Genomic DNA, 25,497 nt, shown 5'->3' with positions numbered 1-25,497 from the left:
TCGGCGTTTGCGTGGTCTCTCCCAGCCCGATGGCGAACGGTGAAGGCATAAGGTTGCAGCGCTAAGTACCACCGCTGCAGCCGCATATTATGGTCCTTCATGCGGGCCAACCACTGGAGAGCAGAGTGGTCGGTGACCAAGATGAAAGGGGCTCCCAGGAGATAGTACCGCAGGGCGTCACAAGCCCACTTCGCGGCTAGGGCTTCCTTTTCCACCACGGCATAGTTCTTTTCTCGGGGGGAAGAGCTTCCGACTGATGTAAAGGACCGGGTGCTCTTCGCCGCCAACCTCTTGGGAGAGGACTGCCCCGAGACCCACCTCCGAAGCGTCGGTTTGCAGGATGAAGGCCTGCTTGAAATCGGGGCTATATAAAACTGGCTCTTGACACAGGCTTGTCTTGAGGGCTTGAAAGGCTTCGTCACACTCACGGGTCCAGACCACTTGCCGGCGGCTTTCCTTCGTTAAGAGTCCCATCAAGGGGGCTGCGATCGCCGCAAAGTGGGGAATGAAGCGTCGATAATACCCCGCTAGCCCCAGAAACTGGCGTACTTGCCGTTTCGTGGTGGGCGGGGGGCAGGTCGCAATGGCCTGCACCTTGTCCACCAGTGGTTTCACCTGGCCGTGCCCGATAGCGTACCCCAGATACTTAGTTTCTTGTCGGCCGATGCAACACTTCTTCGGGTTGGCTGTTAACCCGGCGGCCCGCAAGGACCTCAGGACGGCGGCAACCTGTTCCAGATGGTTTTCCCACTGCGGGCTGTAAATGACTACGTCATCCAAATAGGCCGCCGCGTAGTCTTGGTGGGGTTGGAGGAGGCGGTCCATCAGGCGCTGAAACGTGGCCGGGGCTCCGTGGAGGCCGAAGGGCATTCGAGTAAACTGGTATAGGCCCGTAGGGGTGGCGAACGCAGTTTTCTCCCTTGAAGTAGGATCCAGGGGGATTTGCCAATACCCCTTGCTGAGGTCCAGGGTCGTGATGTAACGAGCTCCTCCTAACCGAGCCAACAGCTCGTCTATCTGGGGCATGGGGTAGGCATCGAACTTGGAGGCTCAGGTCCGCGGGAGCTCGGGCACCAGCGTCTGCCCTCTCCCGCTGCCGGCCAGCTACTGAGCGCTGGGGCCTGGCCTTTATACTTCCTGTCCCGCCCCTTGACTTCCGGGGGGCGGGGACAGGCCGCGGTGGCTCCGCCCACTCTGGCGGCTTTTCTGGCTCATCGCTTCCTGGGGCGCCTGGAAGCCAGGCCGCCCCGCTACAACCACAAACCCCATCCCTCCCGTTTTGCAACCATCCCCCAGAGGAAGCAGACCGTGAGTGTTTTAGACCACAAACCCCATCCCTTCCGTTTTGCAACCATCCCCCAGAAGAAGCAGACCGTGAGTGTTTTCGACCACAAACCCCATCCCTCCCGTTTTGCAACCATCCCTGGACCAGTGACAGGTGCATGAGCAGCCCAGTTATTGGAACTAAACAAGGAGAAGCCAGTGGAAAAAATGAAAAGGGGCCACTGTGGTCTCAACTTGGGCTCAGGGGCACGCTCTATACCTACAAACCCTACCTCCCCTTTCACGAATGCAATGAAAGTGGCCACTCCGGTCAGGAAGCAGATCGGGATCGTTTTTGACCACATACCCCATCCCCTCCTGATTCGCAACCCCATGGACAGGCGGTAGCAAGTTAACAAACAGTTTATCAAACTGCTACGCTGCGTGGCAGAAACCGCTCCCAGTAGCAAAAGGGGAGGGCTGCGTTTTGTGCTGATACAACGGCAGCAGCACCAATAGTAACGTTAACCGGGAGCGAGGGGAGGATGAATGAGGCTGGAAAAGAGCATGCGCAGTAACCGCTGCTGAAACCCTCCCTTCCCTGAGCTGAAAAGGGCGGAAGCGATCTCCGGGGCTCGCTGGGAGGTGTAGTTCCTGACGCTTCCGGGAGCGGAAGTGACATAGGAGGGGGAGGGGGAGGGGGAGGACGAGCCCGAGACCGATTGCGGACGCGCGCGGGGCGCTGCGGCTCTGCCTGGCTCGTGCGGGGCCGTTGGAGCCTCTCCCGGGGCCGGAAAAGGGTTTTGTGCCGCTCGAGCTCTGGGCATGCGCAGATCGGGGGGAGGGAGGGAGAGTCCCGCATGCGCAGAGGCAGCGCTCACCCGCTGCTGCTCCCTGGCGCTGCGGGGCCGGGCGGAGCAGGAGGGTCTGTGCCGGGGAGACCCATTAACCCCCCCCGTGCCCGGCCCGCCCCCTGCTCCCGCTGGGGCCGCCCCGGGCTCTGCCCGCCCCGCTGCGGAGCTGCAGCCTCCAGGTACCGGAGCGAGCCCCGGGGGCGGGGCCGGGCGGTGACTCTGCCCCAGTGTCCGTGGGGGGGACCCGGCATCTCGCAGCGCCGGGATCTGCTCCCTGGGGGCAGCGCCCGCGGGGGGCTCGGAGCTGCTGTCCCCGCAGGAGCCCAACGCCCCCGGCCCGGCCAGGCTCTGCCCTGGGGCCCCACGGGGGGAGGGGACCGGCCCCCACTGGGTCCCTGCGTGGGGCCGGGCGGGGGGGGAGACCTGGGAAAGGGGCGGATGGAAAATGTCTGTGCAGCCCGCACATGGGGGGGGGCGGAGAAGAGCCGGTGACCCCCGAGGAGCGGGGAGAGGAAGGGGGGGGGCTGAGATCCCCTCGGATTTAGCGCTGCCCCCTCCCGTGTAGGTCCCCCCCATCCTCTCCAGCCCTGCCCCCTTTCTCTCTAGAGAGCAACGAGCAACATCCAGGGTGACCCCCCCTTTCCTCTCAAATCCCCGATAAGGTCTCTGTTCTCCTCCCCCGATTGTGCCCCATTTTCCCTCCACTTCGCCAATGGCCAGTGTTCAAATCGCAGGTTTGGGGTGACTTCTACCCCCCATTTTTTGCTGCAGTGATTTGTCCTTGTTTAGGAGGGAAATCGTTCCCCTGAGTGATTTCTGAAATGGGCAGAGGCTGGGAGAGCCCTGAGACAGGGATACGCTGGGCTGGGCTGGGGGGCCTCCCTCTGCTGGCAACAGGGCATGGAAAGGCCCAGGAAGGGAAGGGAGGAGCAAACGGCCCCCATGGAGACAGCCCAGCCCCAGGTTTCCCAGTCCCACCTTCTTCCCCTCCCCCACCCGGCATAACTCAGCAGCCCCACTTCCCTCCCCCCTGCTAGTCACATTCCCAGACCCCATAGCCAGCCCCTCCCCACATCCAGTGACCTTCTGACTCCAGCCCCACTCCTTTCCCCTGTGAAAGCCACATCACCCAGGGCTCCCTCCTGGCCCTGTGAATGTGTGGCAAGAAGAATCCGTCCCATTCTGTTGTTGATTGAATATCACTGTATAATCCCCTCAAATTTCCCCTCTTTTCTCTTGAACTGTTGAATGGTGACATAAAATCTCCCCAGATGTTGGTGCTTCTCTCTTATATTGGCAAATATTTAGTTTGTGCCCCATTTTCTTCTCAGGTCTGAAATTCTGATATCAAATTCTTGAAAATCTTCCCGCTTTTCTCCCCGGGTGTCTGACTGAGATCAAGGTTCTTATGGTCCTGAGCGTGGCCCAGGCCTTGCCTGAGATCAGGTGCCCCAGTGTGCCGGGCACTGCACAAACCCTGACCGAGTTTGGGGCACTCGTGCCGGGCACTGCACAGACCCCTACAGAGAGCAGGGACCTTGTTGTGGCGGGTGCTACAGTGACCCTGACTGAGCTCCAGGCCCCTGTTGTGCTAGGCCCTGCATCAACACGAAGTGAAATCAGGTTCCCATTGTGCCAGGTGCTGCAGAGATGGCAAACAAAATCAGGGACCTTGTTGTTCCTGGAGCCACCAAGACCCCGAGCGAGATCTGGGCCCCGTTCCACCGGGCGTCGCCGAGACCCCGAGTGAGATCTGGGCCCCGTTCTGCCGGGCGCCGCCGAGACCCTGAGTGAGATCTGGGCCCCCATTGTGCCGGGTAAAACTGAGACCTGGACCGAGATCACAGCTCTCCTTGTGCCAGGCAGTGCAAGACAAGCCCAGATTGCTGCCTCCATTGTTCTGGGCCTGGCACTGCACTGACCCCGACCAAGATCACGCCCCGCCACTGTACTGGGCACTGCACAGTCCCTGACAGAGATCCTGGCCCCACATTTTGCCAGGCGCTGCAGGGACCCCAAACAAAATCAGGGATTCAGTAATGCCGGGAGTTGCAGAGCCCCCGACTGAGATCAGGCCCCCTGTTGTGCAGGACTCTGCACAGACACTGACCAAAATCAGGGTCCCCATTGTGACAGGTGCTGAACAGATACCAAGGATATGTCTACACCGCCATTAAAAACCCCAGCTGGCCCATGGCAGCTGACATAGGGCTCAGGTGAAGGGGCTGTTTAATTGCAGTGTAGATGTCTGGGCTCGGGCTGGAGCCAGGCTGTAGGACCCTGCGAGGTGGGAGGGTGCCGGACATTTGGCTCCAGCCCAAGCTGGAACAGGGAGGGAGGGATAGCTCAGTAGTTTCAGCATTGGCCTGCTAAACCCAGGGTTGTGAGTTCAATCGTTGAGGGGGCCACTTAGGGATCTGGGGCAAAATCAGTACTTGGTCCTGCTAGTGACAGCAGGGGGCTGGACTTGATGACCTATCAAGGTCCCTTCCAGTTCTAGGAGATAGGATAGGATATCTACAGCCCCGCAACCTGAGCCGCGTGAGCCCAAGTCAGCGGGCATGGGCCAGCCGCCTGTGTCTAACTGCAGTGTAGACATGCCCACAGAGCGTCCTTGCCACAAAAAGCTCAAAGGCTAAATAGGCCAATGGTGGGAGGTGACTCTCCATTTTACAGATGGGGAAACTGAAGCTCAGAGAGTGGAAGTACAGTAATTTGCTCAAGTTTGCATGGAAAATTTGGGGCAGAGCTGGGAACTGAACCCAGATTGTTTGAATTCTTGCCTCTCCCCTTAATCCCAAGCCCAGCATGTGCGTGTACAGCGTTGGTTTGGGCTGTGTTTGCCTTGTATTGGCTTCCAAGGGAGCCTGTGGAATTTCCCTCATTGGAGGTTTCTAAGACCAGGTTAGAGGTACACTAGTTTGGGAATGTCTAGGGATACTTGGTCCTACCTCAGCACAGGAGGCTTGAGGAGACGACCTCTCAAGATCCCTTCCATGCATACATTGAAATCATTCTCTTTTGTGCTGTCATGTTCTACGCTGAGCTGTTTTGCATGGTGCCATTTGGAACTGTGATCGCCCCATGCTGTGCTGCATAGTTTTATGGTGCATTGTTTTGCCTCAGCTTGTTTGGTGTTGGTTTGAGTTGAGCTCTTTTGCGTTGTGTACTTTTGTCCTAAGGTGCGTTAGTTTGCATTGTGTTGCTTTCTTCTCCTTTGTATTGTGTCATTTTATGCTGTAGAGTGTAGGGTTTTTTTTGGTTTTTGTTGTTTTTCTGAATTGCCTGAGATTATGTTGTGGTGGGTTTTTTTTCTGTATGTTGTGTTTTTATACGTATACATCATAGAAATGTAGGGCTGGACAGGACCTCAAGTTGTCATCAAGTCCAGCTCTCCCTGCCAAGGCAGGACCAAGTATATATAGATTATCTCTGACAGAGGTTTGTCCTATCTGTTCTTAAAAACTTCCAAGGAACGAGACTCCCCAGCCACCCTTGTAAGACTATTCCAGAGAGTAACAACCTTAGCTCTGGGGACACCACACAGATTTGAGTGGTGAGCTGCTCTGGAGAGAGGAGACCCCAGTGAGTGGGCAGCTGGGTAAAGAGACTAACGTTGGGAGGAGAAACATTGACGTGTCCAAGTTCACCCAGGCTGCCCGTGACAGAGCTAGAAATAGATCCCAGTTCTGGAGCCACCGTACTGCTGTTTTGGGCACTGAACGTCTCTGCCACACTGGTGTTTTAGGCACTGAAGGTCTCTCCCACGCTGGTGTTTTAGGCACTGATGGTGGGCAAACAGAGGTGGGCAAACTATGGGCAGGACCCTCCTGCCTGGCCCCTGAGCTCCTGGCCCGGGAGGCTAGCCCCCAGCCCCTCCCCTGCTGCTCTCGCTCCCCCTCCCCCACAGCCTCAGCTCACTGCGCCGCTGGCGCAATGCTCTAGGCAGAGGGGCTGTGAGCTCTTGCCGGGCAGCGCAGCTGCAGAGCCGCGGCCTGACCCGGTGCTCTGTGCTGCGCGGTGGCGTGGAAGGCTCCAGCCAGGCGGCGCCGCTGCCTGTCCTGGTGCTCTGGGCAGCGTGGCTGTAGAGCCGCCAGCCACCGGTGCTCCAGGCAGCCCGGTAAGGGGGCAGGGAGCAGGGGGAGTTGGATAGAGGGCAGGGGAGTTCGGGCTGGTGGTCAGTTGGCGAGGGTGTGGATAGGCTTTGGGGTGGTCAGAGGGTGGGGAATGGGGGGGCAGTCAGGAAGGGGGGGGTTGGATGGGGTGGCATGGGGCAGTCAGGAGCAGGGGTTCTGGAGGCGGTCAGGGGACAGGGAGAAGGGGGGGTTGGATAGAGGGCAGGGGAGTTTGGGGTGGCGGTCAGGGGGCGGGGATGTGGATAGGGGTCGGAGCGGTCAGAGGGCGGGGAATGGGATTGAATAGGGGTAGGAGTCATGGGTGGGGGCAGTCAGGAAAGAGGGGGGGTTGGATGGGGTGGCATGGCGCAGTCAGTAGCAGGGGTTCCAGGGGCAGACAGGGAGAATGGGTGGTTGGATGGGGAAGGGGTCCCGTGGAGGGTAATCAGGAATGAGAGGAAGGATTGGATGGGGCGGCGGGGGGGCAGTCAGGGGTGGGGAGTCCGGGGGCGGTCAGGGGACAGGGAGTGCGAGGGTTGGATGGAGCAGGGGTCCCGGGGAGGGGGGCGTCAGAGGACGAGAAGCGGGGGGGGTCGGATAGGGGGTGGGGCTGGGCCACGCTTGGCTGTTTGGGGAGTCACAGCCGGCCCTCCATACAATTTCGGAAGCCCAATGTGGCCCTCAGGCCAAAAAGTTTGCCCGCCCCTGCACTGGTGCAAACCCTTAGTATAGACAGAATTTACACTAGTGCACTCTGATTGGCACTGGTGCACCATGTCCCAGTTCGAAGCTTTGGGGTGCGGGGGGACAGTGACCTCACTGAGGCCTGGGGCTGGCTGAACAGTGCAGCTGGTAACGGAGGGGCAGCAGTGAGAGCTGGAGGTGTGAGCCAGGAGCACAGGACTGGACACTGACTTTTCCTGACCCAGGACACACACCCCCAGCTGTGTGCAGGGACTGCAGCTGAGCAGCCCTGCCAAGACAGCCTGTGCCTCCATTGGCAAACCACCTCTTCCTGCAGCCTAATACACTGGGGTCTGGGGACCTTTCCAGGCTGCGGGTGTCGGGGCTCTGGAGTTACTGGGATCTGTTCTGGGGTCTGTCACTGGCCTGCTTGGTGACCTTGGGGAAATTACAGCCCCTCTCTATTTTCCTCTTACCCATTGTCTACTTGGATTGTGATCTCTTTGGGGCAAGGACTGTCCCTCTCTGTCTGTGCAGTGCCCAGCACAATGGGGTGCTGATCTCAGTCAGGTTCTCTGTCATGCGCAGCACGATGGGGACCTGATCTCCACCAGTGTCTGTGCAACGCAAGGCATAGTTCATAGACTCCCAGACTTTAAGGCCAGAAGGGAAAATCATGATCATCTAGTCTGACCTCCTGCACAACACAGACCAGAGAACCTCACTCACCCACTCCTGTAACAGACCCCTAACCTCTGGCTGAGTTAACGGAGTCCTCAAATCGTTATTTAAAGACTTCAAGTTACAAATAAATCCACCATTTACACTAGTTTAAACCTGCAAATGACCCATGCCATGCCCCATGCTGCAGAGGAAGGCAAAAAAAACCCAGGATCTCTGCCAATCTGAGTTTGGGCAAAATTCCTTCCCATCCCCAAATATGGCAATCAGTTAGACCCTGAGCATGTGGGCAAGACCCAGCAGCCAGACACCTGGGAAAGAATTCTCTGTAGTAACTCAGAGCCCTCCCATCTAGTGTCCCATCACCGGCCTTTGGAGATATTTGCTGCTAGCAGTTGCAGACTGACTACATGCCATTGTAGGCAGTCCCATCATACCATCTCCTCCATGAAGGTATCGAGCTCAGTCTTGAAGCCAGTTAGGTTTTTTGCCCCCACTGCTCCCCTTGGAAGGCTGTTCCAAAACTTCACTTTGGTTAGAAACCTTTGCCTAATTTCAAGCCAAAACTTGTGGATGGCCAATATCCATTTGTTCTAGTGCCAACACTGGTGCTTAACCTAAATAACTCCTCTCCTTCCCTGGTATTTATCCTTCTGATGTATTTGTAGAGAGCGATCATATCTCCCCTCAGCCATCTTTTGGTTAGGCTAAACAAGTCAAGCTCTTTGAGTCTCTTCTTATATGGCAGATTTTCCATACCTTGGATCATCCTAGTAGCCCTTCTCCGCACCTGTTTCACTTTGAATTCATCCTTCTTAAACATGGAAGACCAGAATGGGCCACAGTATTTCAGATGAGGTCTCATCAGTGCCTTGTATAACAGTACTAACCCTTCCCTGGGTCTACCGAAAATACCTCGCCTGATGCATCCTAGGACTGCATTCACCTATTTCACGGCCGCATCACACTAGGGGTCCGGGGGTCTGATAGTTTGGGATGTTCCTTTTCCCATAGTCAGTTCTTTCCCTTTATTGTTTTACCCCCACCTATGCCCGATGTCACTCTCTTCTTAACTTGCTTTGGTTATTTCAGTTCCAGTTTTTAAATGGGATCTAATAATTGCAAAGCTGAAAATGATACCTAGTGAAGGTCTGCTGTAATTACCTGGTTCCCTATAACATTTTCTGGTCAGAGAGCCAAAAACGATTTTAGGGCGAAAGGGCTCGTCAGGTGTTGGCTCTCTAGGCAGCATGATACCGGCCAAGGCTTGCAGTCTTTCAGGAGTGGTGTGGTGGATCGTATTTAGTAATCTCAAGATAAGATAGTGAGTTTGCTCCCCACACTCTGTAGGGCCATGTTCAACCCTGGTAACCTCCATGTTACCTCATCCTCCACTCTCCCCCATATGTCTTTGCTCATGTGTCAGTGTGTGTCACCTTCTGATCATAATGCCACTGGCTTCAGCAGGGCTCCCAGACTGGAGCTACATCACGATGGGGTTACGGTACTGAGAGTAAAATACATCACAGGGAAGATGTAATTATTCTCAAAGGAAGCACTACAGTCCCGGAAGTGAAAGAATTAAAGTATTTAGTTAGTTAAAAGTACACTTGAAAAGATTGGATTTTTATTAATAAATTGCAGTAAATGTTGATTTCACTGTATATACACACACACACAGATGAAAAAAATATGTATATAGGTAAAATACAGAAATGCTTTTGGAGAAAGTAGTGTTTGATTTAAGGATATTTACACTGTATATTTTTCATGTGACATTGCCAATTTGTGTTTGAACAGTTATAAAAATTTGGCTTTGGGAATCTCATTTACTGTAATTAAATAATTGTTGTCTGATGACCCGCATAACTTCCCACAGCTCTGAACATTGATATTGTAAACGTTGAAAAAGGGCTTAAAATAAATATATCATCTATTGAAATTAAAAAAAAAAAGAAATTGACAAAATGAATGTTGCTAAACCCACTGAACAGCAATTGCAATATGCTAGGGGATGGAATTTCACATCTAAGGCACCAACCTTAACTCTGCCCTGTAGTGACACCAGGCAATCGCCATAGGGCTATGAATAAGGCATTTTAGTGTATAAAGTCCCAGATTAGATTATACCAATTTGTAAAGACACATTAGATCTCTCCCTCAGGGTATCACCTTCACTGGGTTGTTTCTTTTATTGGTAATTCCCTGAAGTCAATAGATAAATAACATTCTATCCGTTATGAAGTGGCCATTTCAGATTTCTGGTGAGTGTCTATTATTTTGCACTAGGGGCCTGGTCCCTGGAGAGATGGAACCTTGGTTTCATTTTAACTTGTGCATGCTCTGGAATTTGATTGAAAGTATTTACATGTTTCCCTGGCCTGTTGTTAAAAGTGCTGCTATAGAAAGTGGGGAGGGGCAGGAACTCACTGCAGGATCAGTAGCTGAGTCCCTTAGATATTTTAGCTCATCGGAAGAAGGATGGGGATTGGTGGGTGGGTGTCTGGGGATTTAATAATAAACACACAAATATCATCGTTCTTAATGAATTTTCATCTTCTAATTCCTGTAACCCAGTAATTATCCCTGGCTGTCCCGGGGAGTCTGGGGAGGGAGTACTAGTAAACTCCTGGGGCCAGTGTGGAACCTAATGCACAAGGATCTTTCCGTGGCTGGCTCAAAGTCACCCAGAGTGAAATTCACTTCACTGGATAAATCCCTAGTTGCTGGGCTCTGCAGAAGGGTGGGGAGGTGAATTCCATCCCCCATTCCTGGGCATGGACCCCCCACCCCGCAATCCTCACCCTGATCTCAGACACTACCCCAGCCTTCCCCTGCAGTGATGGACCCACTTGATGCTGCCAGAGCCATCTGCCATGGGACCTAGAGGGGGCAGAGGCCCAGCTCCAGAACTGCTACCCCTGCCCACAGCCACCATGCTGTGCTGGGGTTGCCCTGGCTCTCCAGTCTGCAGATGGATCCAGCTGTTTGGGGACCCCGCCCATGCACCCACCACACACAAACTTCCTCACAACACACATCCCAGGCTGGGGAAGGACCATCAGGGACTGGCTGCAGTCTCCCCTTGCTGCTGTGAGAGGAATGGGGTGGTCCCTCATATAGGACACAAACATACCCAGGCGCAGAAGGGAAATGTAGTTTCTTCCAGAGGCTTATAAATGTTTGGTTTAGAGTCCTGAGCTCTGTCTTCCTGTTTGTCTCCTTCTGCCACTTTCAGATCTCAGCGAGACAAGGTGGGTGAGGTCATTTCTTTTAGAAATTAAAAATTAAATTAAAAATCCCTCTCTTTGATATCCTGGGATCAACATGGCTACAACAACTCTTTTCCCTTTGTACCCCCTCCCATTTTCACCTCCCCTTCAGCTGAGACTGTCCCATGTGATGGGAAAATAAGGGTTCAGTCCTGTCACTGGATTGGGTCGTGCCAGCACTGACAGGAGTGAAAGCCTGTGTGCATTAATGACAGCAGCAGCTCTGGGCCTCGGAGACATAGGGAGAAGAGATCGGAGTGAGCAGGTTATGTAATGTGCAGGGTGTGAGTTACTCGTGGGAATTCTGTGCCACTGTGTATGCACAGAATTCACATCCAGCGCAACATTTATTTATTTTTGCCTGAAGAAGATGCATTCTGCCTGAAAAGTGCTGCAGTTCTGCCTTTCACCCACCAGAGGCTTCTGCGGCACCAGAACAGCCAGCAGCCAGCTGGGTTCATCTTGGTGGGAAATTGTTGCCCTGAGCTATACCCCAAATGGGAAGAGAGTTAGTGGGAGCAACTTGGGAGAGTCCTGAGACATGGCTGCCTCTGTGGGTGGGGACAGGGTGGTCATTCTCTACTCACAAGAGGGTGTGGAAGGGGGCACAGGAGGAGCATGTGGTCCCCCATGGAGACTGCCCAGCTCCAGGTTGCCCAGTCCCAGCCGCTTCTGCCCCCTTACCATATCCCGAACCTCTTCACTCTCCAACTGTCAGCTGCCGGTCTTCCCTCGCTGCTACCCCTGCCTGACTCTAGCCCCTTCTCTTTGCCTCTACAAGTTGCCTTGCCCAGGGCTTTGCTGCCTGTGTGAATGGCAGGTAGGGATGAGGAGCCATCACTTTCTGTGTATTTGCTGAACATTCATCTAGTCACGGACACCTTCATTAATGCAGAGGTAAGGTTGCCCAGCAATATGTTGGGCCCTGCAAAAGTCAAACCTCCAAAAACTCGAAAATACAGAGCTAATGTACATGCCAATGCAATCTTAACTCTGCCCCCTGGAGCTGGCAACAGCCACTGGGCGGTATCTGCCTGCACTCCCTGTGTTAGGTGTAGCTGCACTGAAAGGTAGAGGTGTTAGAACAGCTTGGTGGAAGCGTGATTGTGATATGAGAGGATCTGGGTCTGAGTCCCACGTGTGCAATGAAAGGAAAGAGATGCATGTGTACCTTGAGCTTCCAGTCTGTGGTGTTTCTGCACTGAGCTGTGCATATTGTCAGGAGGAAATGGGACTGTTTGCCATGGGAATGGTCAGCAGTGAGATGGGATCTGGGAGCAATCTGTGCTTAACGATGGGTGAGTGAATGTAGAACGTTAGCTGGAACGTCTGTGAGTAAGGATGAAAGAGTTGTAAAAAGGGGTGAAGAGGTGTTCAGTTGACCAAGTGTGCGGCTGTTTCTGGGGAGCAGGCTCAGTGTCTGAGTGTAGAACAGGTGTCAGTAGTTCCTGTACAATGCAGCTCACCTAAAACCCAATTCTGTCTTAGCAAAGATAAAGTGCTTGATTCTGTGCCATGGTATTCATTTTCCCTGGTACTTTAGTGATGGGCACGATCTCAAATGGCCTATCACACACAGGTGTGTTGTAGGAGTAAAGAAAGGGTCATTGCTCACGTGGGTCAGAATTAGGATTACATTGGTGTGTACCTTATCTCTGCATTTCCTGATTATGACAAGTTTGAGTTTTGCTGACGTCTGTTCTGGAGGGGCACCAGACAGCTCCGGGCAACCTTAACTCCTGCGTTCATAAAGTTTTTTGTAAGTGAATTTCCTAACTTTTGCACAGAGCAATGTTGGCGGGAGGAGTTAGCAGCCCTATAGGCAGTTGTGGGTCTCACACAAGTTTGCAATCAGAGGCACAGAGAAGTGCAATGACTTACCCAAGGTCACCCAGCAGGCCTGTGGCAGAGCCAGGAATAGTCCCCATCCAGTGCCCTCACCGCGTAGTTGCTGGGTGATTCTGAAGTGCTGCTCCCCTCTCCTGTACTTTCTGTTATGGTGCAGTGGGAATAATGGTCATGCTACAAATGTCTCTCTCCTTCACCTCCTCCTCCTCCTGCCACCGTTTGCAGCTCGGCCTCCCCTTCTTGTCCATCCCCTCCTCTCTGGGCGCTGTAGAAGCCAGTAGCTGTCTCCTGCCCTAGGCTGCTGCACACGTATTACAGGCAGCAGCAGCAGCATATGGTCTGGCACATGCCACCTTGGTGATGTAGCCTGAGCTGGGCCCCCTGCCCCTGGTCCAGCTATGCCCTAGCTCCGCCCAGTCTGCCCCTCCTCCAAACAGGCCCCTTCCCCCATACACTCTGGCCTGCCCCTCCACACCATACACGTGTAACATGTGCCTTTAAACTATTCATATTTTGGATTTGGGATGATTAAATTTATGTTGCCTTCAGCTCCCCCTCCCGCCCCAGTTCCAGGTGTTTGGTGGTGCCCCGATGGTTTTCCATGGATAGTTTGGGAGGGAGCAAGGCTGGTCACTTGAGCCTTGCATTACCTTGCCAGCTGACTAGTGAGAAGTGACGACTCCCTCTTGGCTGGATGGGCCAATCCCGGGGCCTGTTACCTCTCAGTGATTGATTTTTCCATTCCAAGTCCATAGAGTAGATTTTCAATATAAATGCTTTGTTCCTTACATGTGACCCATACATTAATCTGTCATTGAGTCTTGGCCAGTTATGAGCTTTCTGTAGACACCTCATGTGACCATCCTCCAAGAGATGTTTGGTGTGATGGGTTTGTCAGGTCTCAGGTGAGAGCTGCTGGCAAAGGCCAAGTGACCCTTTGCCGAGGAATCTCTGTGTCACTGTCTGACCCCCTTAGGCCAGGGACAGGACAAATTTCTGCCAATGGCCTTCAGGACAGGTGCTGAGTTCACTGCAGTGCCCCTCGTCCCCTCTCCATTTCCCTTCTCGGTGTGCTGTCTGGGATGCTGCCCCGCTTCCTGCTCCCCAGGCCACCCCGTATCTACTCCATGTGCCAGGCTGCTGGCAGCACCCAGTGATAGCCCATCAAACTGGTGCCAAAATGCTGGGGCTCAGGCCTTCTGGGGTGCACCTCTGTGAGTCCAATTGTCCCCTATGACGATGCAGTTCTGGCGGGACCCAACTGAAACTACGTCCTCACTACGGGGGGGAGGGTCGATTTAAGATATGCAAATTCAGCTACGCGAATAGCGTAGCTGAATTCGACGTATCGGAGCCGACTTACCCCGCTGTGAGGACGGCAGCAAATCGACCTCCGCGGCTCCCCTGTTGACGGCCCTTACTCCTACCTCCGCTGGTGGAGTACAAGCGTCGATTCGGGGATCGAATGTCACGTCCCGACGAGACGCGATAATTCGATCCCCGAGAGATCGATTTCTACCCGCCAATTCAGGGTAGTGTAGACGTAGCCTGTTAAAGAGTTAGCGGGCAGCATGGTATTTTGTGTAACTGTAACAATGCTGGTTCTGGTGATACCCAACTGAGAGTGCCAATTCAGGACAAATTGCTAAAAACAGGGCAATTACAGCCCAAGGCTGGGGTTTTTCCACCTCTAAGGCAAACCAAACCAGCCAGACTAAGAGGACTTTGGTCTCACCCCACTGGCTAACCACAAATCACACAAGCAATTCCCTTAGACACTCCAGTTTCCCAGTATCGCCACCAGTGCCACTCGTTATGGGGACAAATCGTTATGAAAATCAATACCCCAATAAAAGAAAAAAGGTTCTCTTGATCCCAAAGGACCAAGCCCCAGATCCAGGTCAATATACAAATTAGATCTTACCCACAAATCACGCTGTTGCCAATCCTTTAGAATCTAAAATCTAAAGGTTTATTCATAAAAGGAAAAAGATAGAGATGAGAGTTAGAATTGGTTAAATGGAATCAATTACATACAGTAATGGCAAAGTTCTTGGTTCATGCTTGTAGCAGAGATAGAATAAACTGCAGGTTCAAATCAAGTCTCTGGAGAACATCCCCAGCTGGGATGGGTCATTAGTCCTTTGTGTAGAGCTTCTGTTTGTAGCAAAGTCCCTCCAGAGGTAAGAAGCAGGATTGAAGACAAGATGGAGATGAGGCATCAGCCTTATATAGTCTTTTCCAGGTGTAAGAACACCACTTTGTTTTTACTGTGGAAAATTACAGCAAAATGGAGTCTGGAGTCACATGGGCAAGTTCCTGCATACTTTGCTGAGTTACAAGGTGTATTTGCCTTCTTTCCATGGGTCAGTTGTATAGCTGATGGTCCTTAATGGGCCATCAAGCAGGCTAGGCAGAGCTAACACCAACTCGTCTGGGACATCACCCAGCAGCATAGCATAAGTTTGAAATACAGACAGTATAGAGCCAATATTCACAACTTCAACTACAAAATTGATACACACATACAGACAGCATAATTATAACCAGCAAACCCTAACCTTGTCTTAGACACCTCATTTGACCCTCCTTTATGCAAGATTTGGTGCCACTACAGGACCTTGGTTGCAACCATGTTCTATATGATCCCAGATTATGTCAATAACGTCACACACCCTGCCCCAGGGGTGGTACAGGGGCATGTCCTTCTAGTGTGTCAGGGCTCCACCCTCCGGCTGAGGCCTTGGGGCACCTTCTTCCTCTCTCGGGGTACCAGGTGAAACAGCAAAAGAGCCGACTGTCGGCAAACAAGGGTAAATAAAGGAATGAAAGAAAAGAAACGGGGGCGGGCGGGACTGTGGACAGATCCCATCAGGATATGGGCCCCTCTTACTTCTGGGGGCCCTGGGAGCATCTCAGTCCCCTGCAGAGTTTACTGGGTCTCCAGCGCAAGTTTCAGCCTCCTCCCCCTTTGAGCTCCGGGGATCCCTCGGTGAAGGCCAGAGCCCCAAATGTTGCCAGCCCTCTCTTTGGGGCTGGAGATGCTCCACAGACAGTTCCCTTCCTAGGGTTGCTCCCGTCTGAGTAGAGTAGGTCTCTCCTGTTAACTCCTGCTCCAGTCCTGGCATGGTTTTCAGGTATGGAGGGGCTGGGCCAGTCCAGACTAAAGCAGCAGTTGAACCCCTTCTATGCCAGCGTGGGGATTATATAGCCCTTCACAGGCATCCAGACCCAGGGAATGGCCCCCTATCAGCCCCATGCCAGATGTGGTGGGGTGACCCACTGGCAGCATTGCCTTTGAGAGTGCTGCTCCCTCCTGCTCCCACTTCCTCCCCTTCCCCTTTACTGCCATCACAATGCCTGTCACCTTCACTTCCTGAAGGGTGACCCCCAGAAGGTGTGTTTTGTTATCCCTTTCCCCCTCAGGATCCATTGTGCACCCTCTGTCACTCACCTCTGTCTCAGGAGACAAGGCGGGTCCTGGGGCACGGGTGATGCTATGCTGGAGATCCATCATCACTGAAGGAGTGGCAGCCTTGACCCTCCTTGAAGGTTGCCGGGATGCTGACGTGCACTGGGGGAGAACTGGGGCTTGACTGAGTCCATGGACCATTTGGCCCACACTGCACTATAAAGCCTGTTCTGCGTTGCTGCAAATTGCTGCTGGTGGCGTTGCACCCGTAAGTCTCTGTAACGCTGTCTTCAGTGACTCGAGAGCATGAGCACCAGCCTCAGGCAGACTGGGAAGAAGCAGGGAACAAACCCCAAATTGGTTGTGAGGTCTATATGTAGATTTTACCAACCAAGTATCCAGTGTAAACGCTTCAGGCACTGTAACAGCATTAACATGGGATCACCGACAGGCCCCTTGGGTCATCCCATATATCTCACCACGCAGGGGAGCCTACCTTTGTGACAGATGGTCCCATACACCAGGGGTTCTCAACCTGTTTCTTTCTGAGGCCCCCCCAACATGCTATAAAAACTCCACAGCTCATGTGGGCCACAATAACTGGTTTTCTGCATATAAAACCAGGGCTGGTGTTAGGGGGTATCAAGCAGGGCAACTGCCTGGGGCCTCATGCTACAGGGGCCCCCACAAAGCTACATTGCTTAAGCTTTGGCTTCAGCCCTGGGTGGTGGGGCTCAGGGCCCCGGACTTCAGCCTCATGTGCTGCGACTTCAGCTTTCTGCCCTGGGCCTTGGTGAGTCTAATGCCGGCCTTGCTTGGCAGCCCCCCTGATAACTGCTCGTGGCCCGCCGGGAGCCCCAGACCCCTCATTGAGAACCACTGCCTTACACCACGAATTACAGCAATGTTTAGGTTACTGCCAGTCCCAAAGAACCAGCCACTTAGGTCAATTGAATCTAGATCTCACAACAAAGACAACACTTGTAGCCAGTCCTGTAATAACCTGTATTAAGATTTATTTAAAAGGAAACGAGAGTTGCTTACAAAGTTAAAGCAGGTAATCCTATAGATGCAGACGAGTTAGTCTTAAATTTCAAAAGGTTATAGAAGCTTCTATAATAATCAAGCTCTACATATTCTTTAGGACTAACCCAGGCTAAGCAGCTGGGGATCTCTTGCTTATGCCTAGAAACTTTGCCCCTGAGAGTCCAAGCAGCATACAGATAATCAGTTCCTTCTGTATGGGGTTTTTATCCCCTTCCTGCCATGTGCTCTGAGCTGCAAACTCAGCTAATGGGAAGTCAAGAGCACAACAACAGTCGTTTGCCTTCTTTAAATGCCCCAACCCATATTTGGCCTTTGGGAAGTCCATAATTAAGTATCAAGCATTAATACTCATGATTTACATCACTTATTTATTAATAATTCCAATATATGAATGCGGCCCAACTGCTGATATACTGCATAGCAACCTAACTGCTAAAGCCCGACCCTTCTTTCAGAATCCTTTGGCGTATTGCACCTGTTGGTGACTACTTGTTAGTTTTTCAAAATGTGGGGTCAAAATATCTCACCTGGGATTCTCTCCTTATCCTGAGGCCTATTCACGTAAATCCCAGACTTCAGCATAATCACTCCCACAAAGCCTCCACCTAATATAAGGCCCTGAACTGTAGCAAGCTTAGGCTATGTTTACACTACCGTGGTCAGTTGACCTACGCTGCGCAACTCCAGCTATGTGAATAACGTAGCTGGAGTGAACATAACTTAGGTTGAGTTACTGCAGGGTGTACACTGCGCGGGGTCAACGGGAGAGCATCGGGGTAGACTACAGGGGTTGACTGGAGAGCCATCTGCAGTTGATTTGGCAGGTCTTAACTAGACCCACAAAATCGACCACCAGTGGATCGATCTCAGCGTCAATCCTGGCTGTAGTGTAGACCTGCCCTTAATAGCCCATTTATTTATGTTCAGCTCCTTGCCCCTCCATGCATATTCCAAGCTAATAAGCAATTTTCTGGTAATGACATTTTATCTCTAGCGAGTATAAAATTGCCCACAAGACTTGAGACTAGGTCAAAGATCATAAAATCAGGTTGGGGTCAACAGGAGTGAGAGTTTGGAGAGACTCTTGGCCCCGGTCTCTCATCTGCAGCAGCCACAAGCTCTCTTCCCTCCAGGCTCCTTGGATCTTGGAGCCTGTCCCTCCTGAGGTTGTGTGGCCCAGTTCTTGTTTCTTACATTCTCCTTTTCTGGAAGAATTAGAGGCTGTTGCTCCTGAATTTCAGTGTTTAATTCCCCAGCCTTTTCCACACACTGGGGAAGTTTAATTCTCCCTCCCATTACACCTGAGTCACTAGATTTCCTAATTCCCCAAAATGTGCTTTTGTGATATCACAGTTCTGGGGTAGGTAAGCCTCTGACCTGCCTCCATGGTCTGCTCAAGGAATGGCCTCTCAAGTATCAGGCCTCTAGCCAGCACCTCTCTATGGGTAGGAACCCATATGACTCTCCCTTTTGACCAGGTTTGAGGATTGGAGCTTGTCCTTCACTGTGTTCACTGGATTAACATCCAGTTCCTGTGCTTTGCTTTCTCTCCAAGGGCTGTGAGCAGTGTGTGTGCGATAGAGGTGGGAATTTTGGTGATACTTCTATGATGCCAATATACACCTCAGTTTCCCTCTGTGATTGGTATTGCTATGATTATAAAGAGCAGGAGACATGAGGTGTTTTGTCACGTAGCTGTCATGGGGTGATATGAATGGGTTGTTAAGGACTGGCTGGGATCAACCTACATCAATGGAATACCCGACAGAGACAAGGGAATAATTGTCACCTGTCCACGGGAGGATCTCCCCTTGGCTGAGTGAAGCATTTATGGACTCATTATGTTTTTGGGAGCAGGAAGAACTGGGCTTGCAGATGCAGGGAGCTCTATTGGAGAGAAGACAAATGGACAGGCACAGTGAATGGAAACCAAACTGTTTTCTACAGCAGTGTGGCTGAAGGGCATTGGCCAGTATGGACTATATTGTCTTCTTTGCTTCTCTGTGCTAAGCTAAGGACTTTCCAATGCTGTGTTTCAATTGACTAATAGACCCTGCTATGTTTTAAAAGTCTGCCCAGGGTCACAGCACAAACTTGCTCTGTGCATTGACTGACGAACAGTCTCTGAACAGGAGTGTCGTTCAGCTGGACCTGTTGGCAGAGCTCACAGGTTGAAATAGGAATGTTGAAGCCAGAGGCTCAGTCTCAGGTGTTGAAGCTACATGGCCTATCCTTGTGGAAAAGTGGGACCCCTTGGGGGTCTAGCGCACTCAAGGGGCACCTCCCAAGGTCTGTTTAAAAGCCAGGGCATTGCACAGATCCTATGGATCCATGACAGTGTCAGTGTGCCTTATGGGGAAAAGATATGAAGCAAGAAAAGCATCAGAATGCATATTTACCATCAGTCCTCTTGAGAATCCCCGATCATTTCCAAAGTGTATTAAAACCTTCTTTAAAAGCTTACCTCTTGGTTATCAGGTCATGTCAATTTGTAGCCCAAAAAGACCCCCCTCAGTCAGCTCAAACTCAGCTGTTTCTCCCCAAAAAGTCTGTCTGTCGTCTTCAGTCTCCTGAAAGAGGTAAAATAAGTCACTGCCCCTTTCTGTATGGGGCAAAGCTTCAAAAGATGGAGCCTTGAGATCCAGCCTTAGTGATACCAGATTGCACAGGAAACCCATCCCTCAGCCCTCCCCGGTATTATCTGGCCCATCTCAGCATCATAGTCTGTGGAGTGTTCGTGCTTTCAAGGGCTGGCTCAGAGATACAGATAACAATCATAGATAGGGCCAGTGTTTGCTGGCAGCGAAAACAGAGTCTAGGGGTATGTCTACACTACGGTATTAATCTGAATTCATATAATTTGAATTTTGGAAACAGATTGTATAAAGTCGAATGTATGCGGCCACACTAAGCACATTAATTCATCAGTGTGCATCCATGTACCAGGGCTAGCATCGATTTCTGGAGCGTTGCACTATGGGTAGCTATCCCATAGTTCCCGCAGTCTCCTCCACCCATTGGAATTCTGGGTTGAGATCCCAATCCCTGATGGGGCCAAAAACATTGTCGTGGGTGGTTCTGGGTACATCCTCCCCCCTCTCCAGCGAAGCAGCGGCAGACAACCGTTTCACGCCTTTTTCCTGGGTGAACAGTGCAGACGCCATACCACAGCAAGCATGGAGCCCGCTCAGCTCAAGACAGCAGTCATGAACATTGTAAACACCTCGTGCGTTATCGTGCAGTTTATGCTGAACCAGAACCTGCAAAACCAGGCGGCGAGGAGTAGGCTACGGCAGCGCGGCGGCGAGAGTGATGAGGACATTTACATGGAATTCTATCAAACCGCGGGCCCCGGTGCTTTGGAGATCATGCAGTTAATGGGGCAGGTTATAGCCGTGGAACGCCAATTCTGGGCCCGGGAAACAAGCACAGACTGGTGGGACCGCATAGTGTTGCAGGTGTGGGACGATTCCCAGTGGCTGCAAAACTTTCGCATGCGTAAGGGCACTTCCTTGGAACTTTATGACTTGTTTTCCCCTGCCCTGAAGTGCCAGAATACCAAAATGAGAGCAGCCCTCACAGTTGAGAAGCGAGTGGCAATAGCCCTGTGGAAGCTTGCAACGCCAGACAGCTACCGGTCAGTCGGGAATCAATTTGGAGTGGGCAAATCTACTGTGGGGGCTGCTGTGATGCAAGTAGCCAAAGCAATCACTGAGCTGCTGCTATGAAAGGTAGTGACTCTGGGAAATGTGCAGGTCATAGTGGATGGCTGTGCTGCAATGGGATTCCTTAACTGTGGTGGGGCGATAGATGGAACCCATATCCCTATCTTGGCACCGGAGCACCAGGATACCCAGTACATAAACTGCAAGGGGCACTTTTCAATGGTGCTGCAAGCACTTGTGGATCACAAGGGATGTTTCACCAACATCAACGTGGGCTGGCCGGGAAGGGTTCATGGGATTGGTCCTGCTTTGAGCAGGGGGTTGGACTAGATGACCTCCTGAGGTCCCTTCCAACCCTGATATTCTATGATTCTATGACGCTTGTGTCTTCAGGATCACTAATCTGTTTAAACGGCTGCAGCAAGGGACTTACTTCCTGGACCAGAAAATAACCGTTGGGGATGTTGAAATGCCTATAGTTATCCTTGGGGACCCAGCCTACCCCTTAATGCCATGGCTCATGAAGCCGTACACAGGCAGCCTGGACAGGAGTCAGGAGCTGTTCAACTACAGGCTGAGCAAGTGCAGAATGGTGGTAGAATGTGCATTTGGCCATTTAAAAGGTCGCTGGCGCTCGTTACTGACTCGCTCAGACTTCAGCCAAACCAATATCCCCATTGTTATTGCTGTTTGCTGTGTGCTCCACAATCTCTGTGAGTAAGGGGGAGACCTTTATGGCGGGGTGGGAGGCTGAGGCAAATTGCCTGGCTGCTGATTACATGCAGCCAGACACCAGGGCGATTAGAAGATCACACCAGGAAGCGCTGCGCATCAGAGAAGCTTTGAAAACCAGTTTCATGACTGGCCAGGCTACGGTGTGAAAGTTCTGTTTGTTGACAACCCGCCCCCTTGATTGACTCATTCCCTGTAAGCAAACCACCCTCCCCCCTTAAATCACAGCTTGCTTTTAAAGGAAATAAAGTCACTATCCTTTAAAAATCATGTATTCTTTATTAATTGATTATAAACATAGGGAAAGAACTGACAAGGTAACCTGGGTGAGGTTTGGGAGGATGATAGGAGGGAAGTAAAAGGCCACTGAAAAAATTCAATATAATGGCAGCCTTTTGGTTGGGCTGTCCACTGGGGTGGAGTGGGAGGGTGCACGGAGCCTCCCCCGCCCACGTTCTTACACGTCTGGGTGAGGAGAATATGGAACATGGTGAGGGGGGAGGGAGGTTATACAGCGGCTGCAGCGGCAGTCTATCCTGCTGCCGTTCCTGAAACTTCACCAGATGCCAGAGCATGTCCGTTTGATCACGCAGCAGCCCCAGCGTTGCAGCCTACCACCTCTCATCTCAAGCGTCCCTCATGACCTCATGTTCACTGGCATCTTTCCTGTATTTAGATACCGTGTCCTTCCACTCATTCAAATGAGCACTTGCATTGCAGGTGCATTCCATTATTTCTGAGAACATCTCGTCTCGCGTCCTCTTTCTCCGCCGCCTTATCTGAGATAGCCTTCGGGACGGAGGAGGGAGGCTTGAAAAATTTGCAGCTGCTGGATGGAGGGATGAAAAAAAGGAGAGAAGTTTTTAAAATGATACATTTTACAGAACAATGTTTATAGTCTTTCATGGTGAACAACACTATTCACATTACATAGCATAAGTGATTTCAGTACAAGGTTGCATTTTCCATCTTAATATTGAGTGCCTGTGGCTTTGGTGTTAGAGATCACAGATGCAGGTCCGGGCAGCAGAATTCAGCTTGCATGCGGCCATGGTAAGCCATTGTCTTTCGGCTTCTGCGCCCTCCTTTCCCACATACCAAGCAAAGCCCGTTGACTGCTGCGGTTTTCCTGTTAACCTTCAGCATCAGAAAACAAACTAACTCTCCCCCATCCAATTCTCTGGGATGATCACTTTATCCCTCCTCCCACCGCGTGGCTGGTATCAGGGAAGATCCCTGCAGAAACCAAACTAACCCCCCCCCCACACACACACGCACACACACACACCATGAATTATCAGGGATGATCGCTCTATCCCTCCTCCCACCGCGTGGCTGGTATCAGGGAAGATCCCTGCAGAAACCAAACTACCCCCCACACACACACACACATACCATGAATTATCAGGGATGATCGCTGTATCCCTCCCCCCACCGCATGGCTGGTATCAGGGAAGATGCCTGCTAGCCAAACGCGAAAAGCTCAGGGCCAATTCCTCCCCCTCCCCCCATGCTTGGCTAACTGCAGGGAAGGATTTCTTTTCAGCCACAGGCAAACAGCCCGGTAGGAACGGCCACCTCTGTCCCCTTAATTAAATTCCCGTATTTCAACCAGGTTACCATGAGCGATATCACTCTCCTGAGGATTACACAGCGAGGTAAAGAACGGATGTTGCTTGAATGCCAGCAAACACCGGGACCATACGCTGCCAGGCTTTGTCATGCAATGATACCAGATTACTTGCTACTAGCATGGCGTGGTCAAGTGTCCTACCATGGAGGATGGAATAAGGCTGCACTGCCCAGAAACCTTGTGGCAAGGCTTTTGGAGTACCTCCAGGAGAGCTTCATGAAGGTGTCCCTGGAGGATTTCCACTCCACCCCCAGACACGTTAACAGACTTTTCCAGTAGCTGTACTGGCCGCGAATGCATCCCAAATCCTCAGGGCAAAGTAATCACTAAAAAACGCTTGCTTTTAAAACAAGTTTTATATTTTAAAAGGTAATCTCACCTGAGGTCCCTTCCATGGTCTTGGATACTGGGTTGGGAGGGTACTTCAGTCAGGCTGAGAAAAAGATCCTGGCTGTTGGGGAGAACGGAGTGCTGTGTGCCCTCCGCAAGCTCGTCCTCCCTCCTCCTCGTCCCCGTCCGCAGAATCCTCAGGTGTAGCTGATGAGATTACCCCCGCCTTGGAATCCACGGTCAGAGGTGGGGTAGTGGTGGCGGCCCCCCGTAGAACTGCATGCAGCTCGGCGTAGAAGCGGCATGTCCGCGGCTCTGACCCGGAGCGACCGTTTGCCTCCTTTGTTTTTTGATAGGCTTGTCTGAGCTTTCTGACTTTCACGCAGCACTGATCTGAGTCCCTATTGTGGCCTCTCTCCATCATGCCCTTGCAGATTTTTTTCAAAAATTTTGGCATTTTGTCTTTTCGAACGAAGTTCTGCTAGCACTGAATCCTCTCCCCATATAGCGATCAGATCCAGTACCTCCCGTATGGTCCATGCTGGTGCTCTTTTTCGATTATTGGCCTGCATGGTTACCTGTGCTGATGAGCTATCTGTGGTCACCTGTGCTCTCCACGCTGGGCAAACAGGAAATAAAATTCAAATGTTCGCGGGGCTTTTCCTGTCTACCTGGCCAGTGCATCCGAGTTCAGATTGCTGTCCAGAGCGGTCACAATGGTGCACTGTGGGATAGCTCCCGGAGGCCAATACCATCGAATTGCGGCCACACTAACCCTAATTCGAAATGACAATATCGATTTTGGCACTACTCCGCTCCTCGGGGTGGAGTACAAAAATCGATTTTAAGAGCCCTTTATTTTGAAATAAATGGCTTCGTTGTGTGGATGGGTGCAGGATTAATTCGATTTAACGCTGCTAAATCCGAATTAAAGTCATAGTGTAGACCAGGCCATTGATAAACATGTGAAAGGTACTAGTGACCTTTTCCCCCCCCCCCTTAACAGAGCAGTCGTTATGTCAGCCAGCGGCCATTAGGGGGAAGCAGACACCTTAAGGACACAGTAGCCTGAACTTTTCAACTGTCTTCCCTTCAAGGCCTTAAGGTAGTTGGAGCTGGTCCCAAGCCGGTTTTCACTGACCAGATAGGAAAAGCACGGGTCTGACAACCACCAATCAAGTGTTAACACTGCAAGGACCTTTGTCTGAGTGTGTAAAATGTGTGTAAGACAGAGTTTTTGTACCAAGGTGCAAAGCTCTTCTTTATTCTGCAGAATAAAGCAACTCCTCCTTATCCCTGTCTGGCTGTTATTGGCTCTCAGCTAGGTGGACCCGGTATTTCGGTGACAAACATGAGAAATATATAATCCTTTACAGCCCGAAAGTGCATTGTGAGAGAGGACAGGAGCCAGCTGTGTGGGGGAGGTGGGGCCCAGGCACTGGGCATTGAGAGCCTAGAACCGGCTGTGTGCTGAGGAGACGGGGCATGAACCAGCTGTGTGCAGGGGAGATGAGCGTGGGAGAGGTGCTGTTGACGCAGTCGAGAGCAGGTGTGAGCGCTGTCTGCTCTGCAGCTTGATGAGTGAGCCCAGCGTCCCACTGCCAAGTGCCCCGCCTCCCAAGGGGAAGCTCCGCAGTGTTTTTTCTGAGGCCAGACTTGTATGAGGAGGGAAGAAATTGGCAGCAAGTCTCAAAAGCAGCCAGCCCCCAGCCTTTGCCTGTGCCCTGGGGAGGAGTCAGGTGTCTCCAGGCAGAAATCTGGGGTTTGTGACCCTGCATCCCCACCCACCCTCTGTTCAGCCATTCTGGATATGAAGGGTGATTCCAGAAACGAAGAGTAATTTCAGGAAAAAATGCAGTAATAGTAGCAATTTCCGGAAAACACTGGCCCTAGTCATAACATTAAATACAATAGTCTCAAGATATAGACCTGTGTTCATCAGATCTGTCACTCTGCCTTCA

General features: G+C 51.9%; 2 protein-coding genes across 2 annotated transcripts in view; both read left to right on the top strand.

The window, feature by feature from the left end:
* The first annotated feature begins 2,123 nt into the window (after positions 1-2,123).
* LOC101951859 (zinc finger protein 501-like) overlaps positions 2,124-25,497 on the top strand; it is a 425,990-nt gene continuing 402,616 nt past the window's right edge. Inside the window, exon 1 of the mRNA XM_065570029.1 lies at positions 2,124-2,296. Coding sequence (XP_065426101.1) covers positions 2,124-2,296 — 173 coding nt within the window. The remainder of the gene's footprint in view (positions 2,297-25,497) is intronic.
* Positions 2,156-25,497, top strand: part of LOC135975943 (zinc finger protein 501-like) — a 34,536-nt gene continuing 11,194 nt past the window's right edge. The window contains exon 1 of the mRNA XM_065570048.1: positions 2,156-2,296. The gene's annotated coding sequence lies outside the window, so the exon portion shown is untranslated. The remainder of the gene's footprint in view (positions 2,297-25,497) is intronic.

This window comes from Chrysemys picta, chromosome 16 (assembly GCF_011386835.1).
Source record: "Chrysemys picta bellii isolate R12L10 chromosome 16, ASM1138683v2, whole genome shotgun sequence".
NCBI lineage: Eukaryota > Metazoa > Chordata > Testudines > Emydidae > Chrysemys > Chrysemys picta.
The sequence above is the reverse complement of the archived record's forward strand: the minus strand, read 5'-3'. Positions and strand labels throughout refer to the sequence as shown.